Consider the following 15,068-nt stretch of genomic DNA (forward strand, 5'->3'; position numbering starts at 1 on the left):
TTTTTAATCATTTGTTTAAGCAGAAATATTGTTTGGTTTTATGGTCAAGGTAGAAAAAAAATTGATTCATGTATACTCACCCTTTTTTTCAACAGCTTGGGTCCCTCGCGACACTCCTTCAGTTTTTTATTTCCTGCAGCATCTCCATTTTAGGGCAGCAACAGACTAGGCAGAATTGCATATGCGTTTTGCACTATGTGCTACGTGATTCTGCCTAGTGTGTTTCTACCCAAAGTCTTTGCCCTACATTTGAATTAGTAGTTCTTATCAATCTATATAACTAAGCAAATAACTCCTTCAAGTCTTAAAGCGGATCCGAGATTAAAAACTAACTATAACAAGTAACTTGTCTATATATCTTATCTAAAGTTTAGATAGTTTACACAGCAAATCTAGCTGCAAACAGCTTTAATAGAATATGATTGATTATTCCTGCGATACAATGACAGCAGCCATGTTGTTTGTAAACATTACACAGAGGCAGGCTTATCTGCATCTTGAGCAAAAAACCTAATCCCCCCCCCTCCTCCTCCCGTCTGCCTCTGAAATCTCTGGCTTGTAATACCTCCCCCTCCTCCTGCCCAGACTGAGCTCTCATGAGCCCTTGCTACTGTCTGAAAGTGCCTTGGCTCTCTGAAAACCTGTGGGCGTGGCTGGTTTCGTTTATAGGGAATTAGAGTATTAAAACAAAAAAGTATTTGGCTTGCCCTATAAACAATAGGAAAGGAACAATTATGCAATGAGTAAAAGTTCATCTCGGATCCACTTTAAGTGGTGAGGTACTATACTGGATTACTGCTGCTACCCGCTTGCCTTTCTGGGTAAACGTGTAATCAACTGGCTTCTATATGGTTAGGGTGGAGTTTAAACTCATACTCATTGAGTTACAGCTCAGGATCTGAGGCGCTAAGCCTCCATGCAGCCACTACCACAGGCTTCACAAACATGCTGTTGTCTCAAAGCACCTGGGGATCACCTTTCTGTCCGTAAGTGCCCCTAGATTGTCAAAGTATTCCCATATCATGTATTCTGTTTCCACCAAGGAATAGCCACATGCGTTAAGTCACAAATACAGTATAATTTGTTATTCTATGACTGATCTACATTCGTTATTCTATGACTGATCTAATGGAAAAATCTGTCTGGTCTAAACGACATTTGACGTCAGAAGAATTTCAGTTACTTCTATCAGAAGCATCAATCTTTTGATTTTTTTTACATCAGATTACATGTTGCTATAAATAGGATTCTGCCATAAAAAACAGCAATGCAGTGATCAGGTTTTAAATCATTTTATTATCTAATGTAGTCAGGATGTAGCTCAAAATATGTACAAATATTCTTCTATGAACCCATATTATAATACTCAAAAAATAGTAACACATCGTATTGCAGAAATGTTGAACACTAAGGCAAGTGCAATGTTAAAATGTAGTAAAATACTGCAGGCTATTGCAAGAAAAGCAAGAAAGCTGCCAAGAATGCACTATGGAGTCCACTTTACTATAAGGCACTTAACTGATTATGTATACAAAACAGCTCTGATGTGCATTGTAACATTAAATGACTGGTCATGAGAAAATATGGAAATCTAATAGCTACTTATCACAGTGTTACAAGGTATGGCATAAGTAAATTGTATTAGACCTTAAGCAACTTGGAAAGGACAAAAAGCTGGTGGGAAACAGCTATTTAGCCTCCTGAGTAAAACAATTTACTAAAGCATATGATAAACAAAAGCTGTGTTTAACACAGTGCTGAAGTGTTTATTGATATGTTGCGGCTTCAGCATTCAAGACCTTTATTTTACACAAAATAAATATTAGTGTACTTACAGTAAAAAACTATTTCGAACGTTAGCTGCTCACATTGTAATGCCTGACATAGTATTTATGATGGAACAATAAGGTGCACGGCCCATGTGATCAGGAAAGTAGGTGTAGACATGAGACTTCTACTTGATGGAATGAGAGGATGACTCATCTTCGCAGCACCTGTTAAAGCCACTATATTTGGCAGGAAAACCATCCAATGTCAAGAAAGATTTGCAGCAGCTACAACACATTTGTGCAGCTACAAATCCACAACAGTGTGATATGATATATGATGTGATTAGCTGCTCTGGGTACAGGTAGGCATATGCTACAGGATATGTTTAAAAGATTATAAGCTAGATTAGACAAACATTAAAGGAAACATACTTAACGCAAAAAAAATACATTATGGCCAAACCTGTGGCTTCTTTCATTCACCCATAGCCTCGGTAGCCCCTCAAGTTAGAAAGCCTCTCCTCTAACTTGCACATGCTCTGCACACCCCCTTTGCGTGCCCGAATGGCTGAGTACAGCAGCCGTGACCTTTCTGCACATTTGGGGTTTGGATACATTGGTAAGAGCTCATGTGTAGGATTTCCAGCTGTGGCTGCTGTGCACAGCCGTTGGAGAACGCCCACTTGAGTGGACAGAGCATGTGTCCTTTACAGAAGAATGAGGGGGTGACATGGCAGCAAGACGAAAGGGAGGCCGGCGCAATGCAAGGGCTACAGAGTTTATGGGGTCATGAAAAAAGCCCCAGGTATGGCCACCTTGTACTTTTTTGGTCACTTAAGGCAGAGTTCCCCAACCCTGTCCTCAAGGCCCACCAACAGTACATGTTTTGCAGAAAACCACAAACATACACAGGTGAGGTAATTAGTTAATCAGCTCTGCTGAGACACTAATTACCTCACCTGTGTATGTTTGTGGTTTTCTGCAAAACATGTACTGTTGGTGGGCCTTGAGGACAGGGTTGGGAGACGCTGACTTAAGGTGTTTCAATCTAGAGAAAATAATAAAACTATGGAATTTAATATTGATGTTATGATCAAAATACTGATTATGAATGCCCTTTCTTTAGTCAGTATATCCCAGTAGGAAGAAGGGAAGGGGTACACGTTGGAGCAATTGGTAACACTTGCATAGCTTTGTCCTACATTGGGCAGCAGAAAACTAGCAGGTGTAGCAGTACAACCAGTATTGGAGCATATTTCTGCTGAAATCATGTCTAATAACTACTGGTGTAAGAATGTAGACAAAGAGGATAAGTAAACAATATCTAAAGTTGATTGTTTACCTAATTAACCTAAAAGTCTATAGTGTATGCCTGGCATAACACTGGTAAGTGAAGTAGGAGACTTTTGTAGGTACTAGAAATATTATAACACAACTTTGACTCGCCTCTTCTGTCACACATCAAACCTTTTTAGGTAACATCACTGTTAAAGTGATTGTTAAGCATAACGCACGATTCTGAGACACAAATATCTGAAAACGTAAGAAAAGCTGAAAAGTTTCACCGAGACCAGTGGTCATTTTTGCATAAGTTATAACTGAGTGTACATATTGGTCTGCCAACCGCAATACCTACAATGAAAAGAGTGGAAGCAATTTAGTCTTATTTAATCTGTGAATTGAAAGGAGTCAGATCAATGCTAAATACAAAGGTCCTGAATGATTAAGATTTCCTAGATCTAAGTAACCCAGGCAGCCTGATTTACTAACAGAAGAATCCCATAAAGTAAGAGTGGATTTGGTATGAAATCGAAACAAGATTTGTAATGGACAGTTAAATATTTTTATCCTTCAATAGTGGACTGCTGCAAACCATTTGATTATTCATAAGACTTAACCTTTAGTTGGCATTCTGCCTAATGCCTTCAAATTAGTTGGAGTGTTGTATTGTTTGACTGGCGGACCTAAAGATAGTTAAGTCACCTTGATGAACAATAGACTGTGCCTGGCAGTTACCACCTTATGGCAAAAAAAAATATAAAAAAAAAATATTATAATAGATATAAATCGATATCTCAAGGCCAGGTCTGTAGGACTACTCATATTCTCCAGTAACAAAGAGGTTTGTAATGTGTTTGTGATGTGCTTCTATCAGACATTGTAAAATTATATTTTCATTGGTCACTGCTTCCCATCGTCACTTGTGCTTTATAATAGAAATGCTGAAATTAAATTGAAGCCAGTGCACTGCTGGTTACCTTCTTCAGGCAAGTCTTTCCAATTCCTCTTTACTGGAATTCTGCCAGCAGTTACAGTAAGCAGTGCAAACAGGAGAGCAGGCCACGCTCAGCAGTATTTAAATGTGAAATCCTGCTATAAAATGACAAAATGAGGGCCACTTCCAAATTCAAAACTATGGCCGTCATTTGTAACTTTCAAGAAACAAAGAAAAATCCCAAATATCAAACCAAACTTGGCACAAACTAGAAAACTAAACTGCCAAATGGGCAGCTACAACAGCAGAACTACCTGCTTACTTCTGGTTATGTGGAAACCCGTATTAGCTAGACTGAGATCAAAACAGCTCATTAACGTTAGTAAACATTCGGTGTGCTGGCACTGAAGAGAGTTCCTGTAGCACCTTTCATTCAGAACAAGCTCTCTTCATTGTCAGTCATCTGCTTAGTCAATCGGTCACACCCAGATCTAAAGCAGAGTGTGCAGCCTGTGGTCTAACTTCCTCTGCATCTCCGCTCATCAGTCGGCTGCACCCAGTGGAACTGCAGGACATACGTTAACTTTTATTTTCCTGCCGCTGGTTAAGCAACTGAATGACACTGTCAATGTCTTCTTCTGGCACCTGTCCACAGAAAAAATATTTTATCAGGCAGAAAACTATACGGGTTATTAAGGGGGGAAAAACATAAAATTATGCATCAGATTATCTGCACAAAAAGTGCTATTATAGCTTTCAAGCCACCAATTGCATGTTAACTGCTAAACAGAAGTTATAAAACAATTTGTTGTACACAGAATGCGATAAAATGGCTATAAGCATACTCAGAAGCTTGCCTGTAATCACTTTTTTTTTTGCACTACAAGATTAACACTACCTCATTATGTGTGTGTAGGTTTTTCTCTTTGGAAAGGGGGGTGGTTACCGTTGTCCAATTACCGTTAGAGTAATTGATTACAAGATGCTTTGGCATTGTGACCACTCTGGCGTAGCCAGCATTATTTGTATGTTGACTTTTTTTTAAACAGGGATGTGGTTTTCTATTCCAGTGGCATCTGTACACATGTATATTGCAGTTGTGCATAAAGATGCATCATTAATGCCTGTAAAACTAATAGGCTCTAGTGTAAAAATGTGACCTCGTGTTAAAGTACTCTAACATTTAACAAACTCTTTTCTGGCTTAATGGGAACCTAAAGTCTAGTAAACAAAAAATCAGTTTTACTTACCTGGGGCTTCTACCAGACCCTTGCAGTTGCCCTGTGCCCACGTCACTACTCGCGATCCTCCGGTCCCCCGCCGCAGGACAGTTTCACTTTTGCCGAATGAGTCTGTCGCTGGCCACTGCGCCTTAGAGGCCCTGGCCATGTGCGTCCTCATCCGGGCTCCTGTTGCCGAGAGTATCCTGCGCAGCACGAGAAAATCTCTACTGCGTCTGGGCATCCCGGCGATGGGAGCATGAATGAGGACATGCGTGGCCAGGGCCTCGGAGGCACAGTGGCCAGCAACACTCATTTGGCAAAAGTGAAACTGAGCCGCCGCGGGTGATTGGAGGATCGCGAGCGACGGCGCGGGCATAGGGCAACTGTAGGGGGCCGGTAGAAGCCCCAGGTAGGTAAAACTGCCGTTTTAACTATTTATTACTAGATTTTAGGTTCTCTAACTTTTTTTTTGTATTTTAGGAATTTCCACCTGGAAAGTGGATTGATAACATTCAGAAGTCTATTTGGTCACCTCTGATTAAATTGTTCTAAACCTGAAAAAGATGTTGCGCAATCAATATCATATGTCATGATGAAGGTTAGGATTATTATTATTATATAAACAATTTATATACTATTATGATATAAACAATTCATAGATTGAATATTTAGCTTGTTGTGAAACAGAAACACGAGCATGTTACCACTATCTTTTATACATTGAAGGTTCTGCACCATCTCAGAGCACTGTTCAGATTATCTATACACTATAAAAATGCCCCCTGGAATCTAAATGGATGGCTAAAGCTGGCATTGCTTCAAGTCATTCCTATACATAAGCAACAGAGCTTCGTAGCAGGGTAGATAAATGTTATATATCAGACCATTTTATAAAGTAGCTTTATGATTAAAGTAAACCCAAGGTGAGAGGGATATGGAGGCTGCCATATTTATTTCCTTTTAAACAATACTAGTTGCCTGGCAGTCCTGCTGATCTATTTGGCTTCAGTAGTGAACTTAATTACACCAGAAACAAGCATGCAGCTAATCTTGTCAGTTCTGACAATCTTGTCAGAACCCACCCCGACCTACTGCATGCTTGTTCAGGGTCTATGGTTGAAAGTATTGGAGGCAGAGGGTCAGCAGGTCTGCCAGGCAACTGGTATTGCTTAACCACTTGAGGACTGCAGGGCTAAACCCCCCTAGTGACCAGGCCATTTTTAGCAAAATTGGCCACTGCAGCTTTAAGGCCAAGCTGCAGGGCCGCACAACTCAGCACACAAGTGATTTCCCATACCTTTTCTCCCCACCAACAGAGCTCTCTGTTGGTGGGATCTGATCGCTCCCCCCATGTTTATTTTTCTTTAAATAAATATTATTCTTTTGTTGTTTTTTTTTACTAAAAACCCATTTCTTTAAATGTATTCCCTCCCTCCCCACAGCCGGCCAATTATGGCGATCGGCTGTCATAGGCTTCTGCCTATGAGAGCCGATCGCTCTCTTGTCCCCCATGGGGACAGCCGTGTCACACGGCTGTCCCCAGTGCAGCGCTGCTGCTCATCGCAGCGCTGCACCAAGTAAATAGACGGCGTGATCGCCGTCTAACAGTCTCCCGAGCGGCAATAGCCGCTCGGAGACTGAAGGCGGGGCGGAGCTCCGCCCTCCGTGCATGAGATGCGCGCGCACCATGCGCGCGATCTCATGCAAAATAGAGCCCCAGGACTTTACGCCAATTGGCGTTAGGCGGTCCTGGGGCTGCCGCCGCGGCCACGCCTACTGGCGTGACGCGGGCGGCAGGAGGTTAAAGAAATTCCAACTATAAAACACTTTCCTAGCAGAAAATGGCTTCTGAGAGCAAGAAAGAGATAAAAAGGGGAATTTCTTATCAGTGAGGGTCACACTGTAGTCACTTCCTATCTGAGTCAGGACTGAGTCAGCCACTTACTAACCTGATCTTTAACTCTTTCAGGCAGAGAGAAAAAAAAAAAAAGGAACACAGCATAGTTATTTGGGTACTTGGCACTGTACATACACATTATCTCATCATGTCACATGTCACTTCGGGTATCCTTTAAAGCTCTACCATCCACCTCTCTCGCAACTAAACCAGAAACATATAAGGCTGTCTACTTACCAAAGCATGGTCAAAATTGAATGTGCTGATATAGTAAGCAGAAGTGTCTGCATCAGCTAAAGGCCCAGCTATTTGTGCCACTATTCCACATTCATCTGCAGGAACAAAAGTACATGTAAGCAAGTATAGACAGAGAGCATGCAGTAGTTTCTCTGAAAACTCAGCATGTGACAGAGAAATAAAAAGGGCCGCTATTACAAAAAAATGTTACATACATATGTACACACTTATAGGAAGTACTCATCTCCCCAATTAATTTATAGTGCATTTTATGTTTCTCCTGTGTTGCTGTTACCTACAGTCAGAAGTAATAATTTGACAAATCTGAATGATCATGAGGGATTCTTAATATATCATTCAATCTCTACAAAAGCAATCCCAGGAAAGGATCTATGGAAAGAAAACCCTGAGAATCGCCCATGAGTAGTGAAGGTCATGTCTAGGGGAAACAAACAACAATGGAAAGTCCACGGGCTTCAGACAGTATCCAATGTATCACGGTGAGTCACAGATTAAGGTAGGAGGTCCATCCAGCCTCCAATGCAATAAAGTCCACATACATACATACAATCCAATCTGGACTTAACCCTTCAGGACCAATCTTCAACTTTTTATTTGCATTTAAACAGGGGTTATACAGCAACAAGAAAGCACAATGTTTCGGGCTCCTGCCCTTTCTCAAGTGCTCACTAGTCTGAACACCATATCCCCTAGCAATTCTGTAAGTGAAGTAGTGGAGCACTCCTCTATAGAGTCAATGGATGTGCCTCGATGGAGACAGCTACACTCCGGATCACTTAGTAGCAAAAATCAAGAAGACCGGCACCATCCAGTAAAGTTTGCTCTTTTATTTTCTCGAAAATAGCATGACAGCAGTCAAAAGCAACGTTTCAGGGCAGCCGCCCCTTTATCAAGCTGTGCTGTCCAGGTCACATAGACAGCACAGCTTGATAAAGGGGCGGCTGCCCTGAAACGTTGCTGTTGACTGCTGTCATGATATTTTCAAGAAAATAAAAGGGCAAACTTTACTGGATGGTGCCAGTCTTCTTGATTTTCATATCCCCTAGCAAGGCATTTCATAGAGTGTGGCCACTCGGTGAGCCAGTTACGATGGCAGGTACTGGAGGTGGCCCAGCACCATGAAGGTAGAGAATTCTGAAATGCCTTGCTTAGACGTGGGGCATGGTGGATGGACAGGTTGGGTACGCTATCCCCCAACAGCCTTAACAAAGATTTTAGTTTGAAGTGCTTCTCATGATGATGTTAGCTTGTGTTGAGTACAAATAGGGTTAATTTGTTGGATGAAGTTTGTGCCCGCCCCCCAACTTGCAGGTGTGGGTGTGTCTATAATGCATTATCTATATGAGCATGGCTTGGTGTTCAGACTAGTGAGCATTTGAGAAAGGGCAGGAGCCAGAAACATTGTGCTTTCTTGTTGCTGTATAACCGCTGTTTAAATGCAAATAAAAAGTTAGACTATCGCTACCCATGAGGAGATGTACTAGTCCAAAACCTGTCCAAGTGTTCCAGTCTATTATAAGTGACAGAAAAGTGGGAGAAAGGTAATTTATAGTGCATTTTAATCTGGGAGAAATATACTTCTTATAACTAAGTATCTTACATTTTACAATATAGTGGTCATTACATAGCTCAAAGTGGTGTGGAAATACATTCCATACAAGGAACGGACTTGGCACAAAAATAGTGTCTTCTGCAAGGAGTAGAAAAAAATTCAGTGTCATAAACATTAAAGAAAATTATCAAAGCCTCAGTAAAGTAAATAAGCCCATAAATGTCAGTGATCCCGAACGACAACGATTGGGAGACCTAGTTTTATTCAGACTGCGCTGGCTGCACGCTTATTATTATTATTTAGTATTTATATAGAGCGAACATCTTCCGCATTGTTGTACATAGTATACTGTATTGTCACGTAACTGTCCCTCAGAGGAGCTCACAATCTAATCCCTACCATAGTCATATGTCTATGTGTGTATCATGTAGTGTATTGTACTCTAGGGCCAGCACGGTGGCGTAGTGGGTAGCGCTCTCGCCTTGCAACGCTGGGTCCCTGGTTCGAATCCCATCTGCAAGGAGTTTGTATGTTCTCCTGGTGTCTGCGTGGGTTTCCTCCGGGTACTCAGGTTTCCTCCCACATCCCCAAAACATACAGATAAGTTAATTGGCTTCCCCCTAAATTGGCCCTAGACTACAACACATACACTACAACACATATACTACACGATAAATACATAGACATAGGACTATGGTAGGGATTAGATTGTGAGCTCCTCAGAGGGACAGTTAAGTGACAAGACAATATACTCTGTACATCGCTGCGGAAGATGTCGGCGCTATATAAATACTTAATAATAATAATAATAGGGCCAATTTATGGGGAATCTAATTAACTGATCTGTATGTTTTTGGGATGTGGGAGGAAACCAGAGTGCCCGGATGAAACCCACACAGACATGGCAAGAACAAGCAAGAAGATAATGCCCTGACTGGGATTTGAACAGGGGACCCAGCACTGCAAGGCTAGAATGCTAATCACTATGCCACCTTGCGGCCCCAACTTAGACACACAGGCCTCAATTCACGGAGCATTATCAAACGTTTATCAAACACTTTATCAAACGTTTGATAATTTACCTCATGGGTAAAATCTCATTTTAAATTCACTAAGGTGTTATATACTTATGGAATGTTTTACCGATAAAACGTTCAACAAATATATAACACCTTAGTGAATTCAAAATGAGATTTTACCCATGAGGTAAATTATCAAACGTTTGATAAAGTGTTTGATAAACGTTTGATAATGCTCCGTGAATTGAGGCCTAAGGATCAACCAATGGGTGGAACAGCCAGGCAACGAGCATTTTTGTAAAGGCAATAAAGAAATCAGCCTCTAGTTTTCACTCATAACACATTTCTTCATAGGGCTGCTGAGAATTTCCTTTAGAATTGGTTTATATACAAACAGTACACAACACCTTGGAGTTGCACCATGGTGTCATAACATTTTCCACTGACTGCACCATTCTATGTGTCTACATTGATGTCATTGTATAAGTGATGAAAAGCAAGCAACTCACCGAAGCCTAAAGGCTGCCCACCAATTCTAACCATTCGCCAAAGCTCTCCAGAGGAACTTGTCAGAAGTAGGTCAACGGGGAACCTGAGGAAGTTGAAAAGATACTGACGTCAAAACAGTTACATACATCCTCTGCCCAAAACAACTCTGACCTTCTGACCCCCTCATATGACAGAATATCCACAACAAAATGCGCATGCAAGCTTCCTGTCTACAATGGGAAGGAAATGGATTTATGAAAAAGTCTAGAAACTTGCAGTAGGGAAATCTCTCTACATCAAGCAGAAGTAATGACAATTTGCTGTGCAGAAGAGATGTCTGCACTGTGCAACTTCACAAATACATTTGACTACAAAGGCACATTTTAGATTGCACCAAAGTCCCCACTTACACAAGATGGGTGTATAACCCCAAACAATTTTACCATTTCCATTACTTAAGTTATAATCCATCTCATTTGTAGAATCTGAATCACTGACACAAAGCAGATTCTGTGTGTGGGCAATACAGTACAAGGAGGAACTGCACAGACTTCAAACTTGAGTTGTGTGATTTTTACTGAGCATCCAAACAGTACATGTAACAGGTGCCCAGAACCTTCCTCAGGTGTTTGTGCACCAGAAGCATGTACTGTGTTTGTTAGCTCAATAAAAAAAAATCACAAACACTAGTTTGAACCCTGTGAAGTGCTTTCTTTTACTGTATTGCTTATGGACCATGGTTGCAGGAGTGGTGTACTGAAGAAGTGCACCAGCCTACGCTACCTTGCCAAGGTATTCATTATTGCAGATTCTGTGCATAGACTGAGGGATCAGGTTCACCACCATCAAAATGCATCAAAGTAATTTGAAATATTGAACTGCATGTAGTTTTATTGTGAATTAATAAGCAACTTTGCCCCATGTGCCCTCTACAGGGTGATTCCACCACACTTTCTCTCATAAATTCCCTAAGCGATACAATATTAAGTAGCGGCTTAGAAAGGGTTTTAATTTGTAGCAGAGTGCATCCTTCCATGACCTGTGAACAGTGACAAAAGTGTGCAGACATTGTAAGAGAAACACTTCTCTTCTTTTGCATACTACAAAAAAAAAAATAAAAAAATCCCAAATGCATATGAACAAAGCAAAACTGAACACAGCAGCGGCAGTAGGGAGGAACTATAGCTGCAGTGCTGACCACAAAGCAGAAAGGTCATTCAGCAGTGGAAAGAAGTGGGTGGGGAAAGGTGATGTGCTCCATGCTGGGGATGGAACCCCCACTAGGCTGACAAGAAGAAACCACAGGGGCCAACTAGGGAATATTGGCAAGGAATTTTAAAATACATTTAATACACAAATACAAATAATCTGATCATTTCTAATCAATGCAAATTTACAACCATATACATTTTTAAAAGTGGGAGGTTCAACTTGGGTTTTAATGGCTTCATGCCATGGGCTGAAGGGTTTAAATGCGTTATAGCACTATAACAGAATAGCAGGACTTTTATAAACATCCTTTTTGCAGTAATGGTGAACAAATAAAATGTCCATTTTGCAGGAAGTGGTTATAGAGGGTTAAAAGAGATCAGCACAACTGTGAGAAATCCTCCCCACCCCCATTCCATATTATCCCCACCTTCCCCTGGAATTGTATTTGTAATCCTTTGGCTTTAGTAAATCAGACTCAGTATTAACATGCAACATTTTCATTCCTTCATGGATAATAAGTATTCCAGCATGCAGAACTCATACATACTTTTTCTTTGTCTCTGTATCCATCACGATAGATATATATCCATCTATCAAGGAGAAGGCAAAGAAATTGAATGACTTTTCCTGAGAGACTGCAGGTACCCCATCTTGATATCTGGAAAACAAAAAGTTTTAAGTGTCAAGGAGAGACTGATCTATACACAACATTTGCCAAAGCTGCATATCCAGATGAAAAGAAACATGATAGAGCCATATTATAGGTTGCCATATTAACTACCTGACAACCGCTCCACGCCAATGGGCGTGGCAACAGCCCCAGGACCGCCTGACGGCAATTGGCATCAGGTCCTTTTAGTAAAAAATAGCCTGGTCTTTAGGGGGGTTTAGCACTATGGTCCTGAAGTGGTTAATTCAAAAATGCTCTTTGCTATACGAGGCAAAGAATTCCATTATCCCTCACCTTTTTTGAGAACATGTGCTTGAGAAATCTGTCTGGGCCTGGCTCAATTTCCGCGGTCTATTCTAAGATCTCACGCCCTGACTCTTCCAGATTACACACCTATATCCGGGGCTGGGAAAGAGAGCTCGGGCAACATAAGGATCAAGAGGATTGGGTTGACTGCTGGCAGCGGGTTGCAAGCTGCGCAACGAATGTTTTCGCTATGGAATCGGCATACAAAGTTTTAACTCGTTGGTATTTAGTCCCAGCTAGATAAAACAAACTATTACTCTTGATTCTAAATGCTTTAGAGGTTGTGGAAGGGAGGGTACGATGTTCCATATTTGGTGGCAATGTCCCCGGCTCACCCGTCTATGGAGAAGAACATTTGGTCTCTTACAGTCATTCTTTCATACCACTATACGTAAGGATCTGTGGATACCTCTCTTCCACGGTAAGATAAATGGCCTCAAAGAAAACCAAAACAAACTCGCCTCCTTCCTCTTTCTCTCTACTAAAATGACAATAGCAAAGAATTAGAAGAAGACGCCTGCTAACTTCTTAGAAGTTAAATCACGTATGTCAGAATTTATGGTTAACGAAAAACTGACTAGTGTTCTCTGGAATACACATAATAAGTTCCTTCGCATATGACAACCTTGGATAGACCTTGAATTCCCAGGTTTAGATGCTGATCTGTACACTACCTGTTGAGCCTTCTCACACTCCCTAGGACTCTTCTCTCCCTTTCTTTCTCCTCTCTCTTATTTCTACTTCTCTCCTTGCTTGCTCTTGGGCGAGAGGTGGGGGCATATTGAGAGAAGATGGAAAGAATTTCCTCTTCTCCCCTAACTAGCCCCTTCTGTGAATACTGGTTCTCGACTCTGGTTGTCTAGAAACCTTTCAGGTTTGAACGTATGTGTTATTTGCTTTGTTGTTCTGATTTGTACATGATCATTATCCTGGTTTTGACTTCCCGGGAACATGATGCCATGCACTGCCGGATTGTCTTCTAACTCTGGTTCAATTTGTCTGAGTGCCCCCCTGTGTGGGTCGCACTTACTGTTCTCCTACTTGTGTATAACTGTTTAAACTGTTATTGTTCTTTGAAAATGGAATAAAATATTGAAACCAAAAATGCTATTTGCCCAGCTGTACTGCCTTTAACACTTCCAGGGTCACAGACCTAAAAAACAAAAGTACGCACCACAAGTGATCTCTTTGCTGGCTGCATATGGTCCATGTGTAACTCAGATACTACTGAAGCTCAGTGGCGTAGCAATAGGGGTTGCAGAGGTAGCGACCGTATCGGGGCCCTTGGGCCAAAGGGGCCCCATGGGGATCTTCCACAACCAAAGAATTAGCTATTTATTGGTCCTGTGTTGGTAATCACGTCTATAGATGCTTTGACTAGTAGTAATCATTAACACACTGTTCCCCATCCCCTTCTTGCACTTCTGACACTGTGGTTGTCCTTGGCAGGTTTTGTTGTGCTGTATCAAGTGTTACACAATAGTGCTGGGGGGGGGGGGGCTATGTAAAACTCGCACCGGGGCCCATAGCGCCATAGTTACGCCACTGCTGAAGCCTCAAGCATGTTTGGGGGTAGTTCATACTGCAAGTGACACTTCCAAAACTCTAAAAAAATACTAGGACAATGCAGACTCACAATGAGACCAGTTCATACTACAAGCCTGGTGCTGATTGGCTTTGGCTTGGCAGATATTTTGGGGTCACTGACAATTGATTTAATTTCTAGAAGTGTTAATAGAAAATACTTGACAGTGAAAATGCTGAAGAGCGCAAACAACTTTCACTCTTCTTAGAACTAATACCAACTTATAAGTCATTTCCCAGAATGCATTACAAATAGTCAATGAACTTGTCAAGATCAGCACAGTTTAGAGTAATACAAATTCAGGTTATACGTAACCTACAGAAGAGATAACTGCTGACAGGCTGATAAAGACTGTCATTATTCACTACACTGAAACTAAAGAACAAGTGTGGAATACTGCAGACAATTCCCATAATGTTATTCAACAGGACTAGCCTGGGTATTAAAGGACAACTAAAGTGAGAGGTGTATGGAGGCTGCCATATTTATTTCCTTTTAAGCAATACCAGTTGCCTGGCTGTCCAGCTGATCATCTGCCTCTAATACGTTTAGCCATAGACAAGCATGCTACAGTGTTCTCCCCAGAATTTTTTTTCCAGCCGGGTGGCATGAAAAAGTAGCCAGGTGGGGCGAGATTAGAGACTGCAGGTCTGGTGCTTCTCTGCTTACAGCAGAGGAGGTGGTGAGCCGATGACAGGCAGGTGCTCACCAAAACTAGCCGGGTAGAGCACCTGGGTAAAAGAGCCTGGGGAGAACACTGATCAGCATATCAAGTGTCTAGTGTTATAGATCTGACAATATTAGCTTCATGCTTATTTCTGGTGTTATTCAGACAGGACTGCAGCCATATAGATCAGCAGAACTTCCAGACAA

The 15,068-nt window shown here is 41.5% G+C and overlaps 1 protein-coding gene across 1 annotated transcript in view; it reads right to left on the minus strand.

Moving 5' to 3' along the window:
* Positions 1-2,773: 2,773 nt before the first annotated feature.
* CASTOR1 (cytosolic arginine sensor for mTORC1 subunit 1) overlaps positions 2,774-15,068 on the minus strand; it is an 81,194-nt gene continuing 68,899 nt past the window's right edge. The window contains exons 6-9 of the mRNA XM_068240459.1: positions 12,182-12,292; positions 10,443-10,525; positions 7,342-7,436; positions 2,774-4,629 (exon numbers count right to left, since the gene is read on the minus strand). Of these exons, the coding sequence (XP_068096560.1) occupies positions 4,564-4,629; positions 7,342-7,436; positions 10,443-10,525; positions 12,182-12,292 (355 nt within the window). The 3' untranslated portion in view covers positions 2,774-4,563. The remainder of the gene's footprint in view (positions 4,630-7,341; positions 7,437-10,442; positions 10,526-12,181; positions 12,293-15,068) is intronic.

Source organism: Hyperolius riggenbachi, chromosome 1 (assembly GCF_040937935.1).
Source record: "Hyperolius riggenbachi isolate aHypRig1 chromosome 1, aHypRig1.pri, whole genome shotgun sequence".
In the NCBI taxonomy this organism is placed as follows: Eukaryota; Metazoa; Chordata; class Amphibia; order Anura; family Hyperoliidae; genus Hyperolius; species Hyperolius riggenbachi.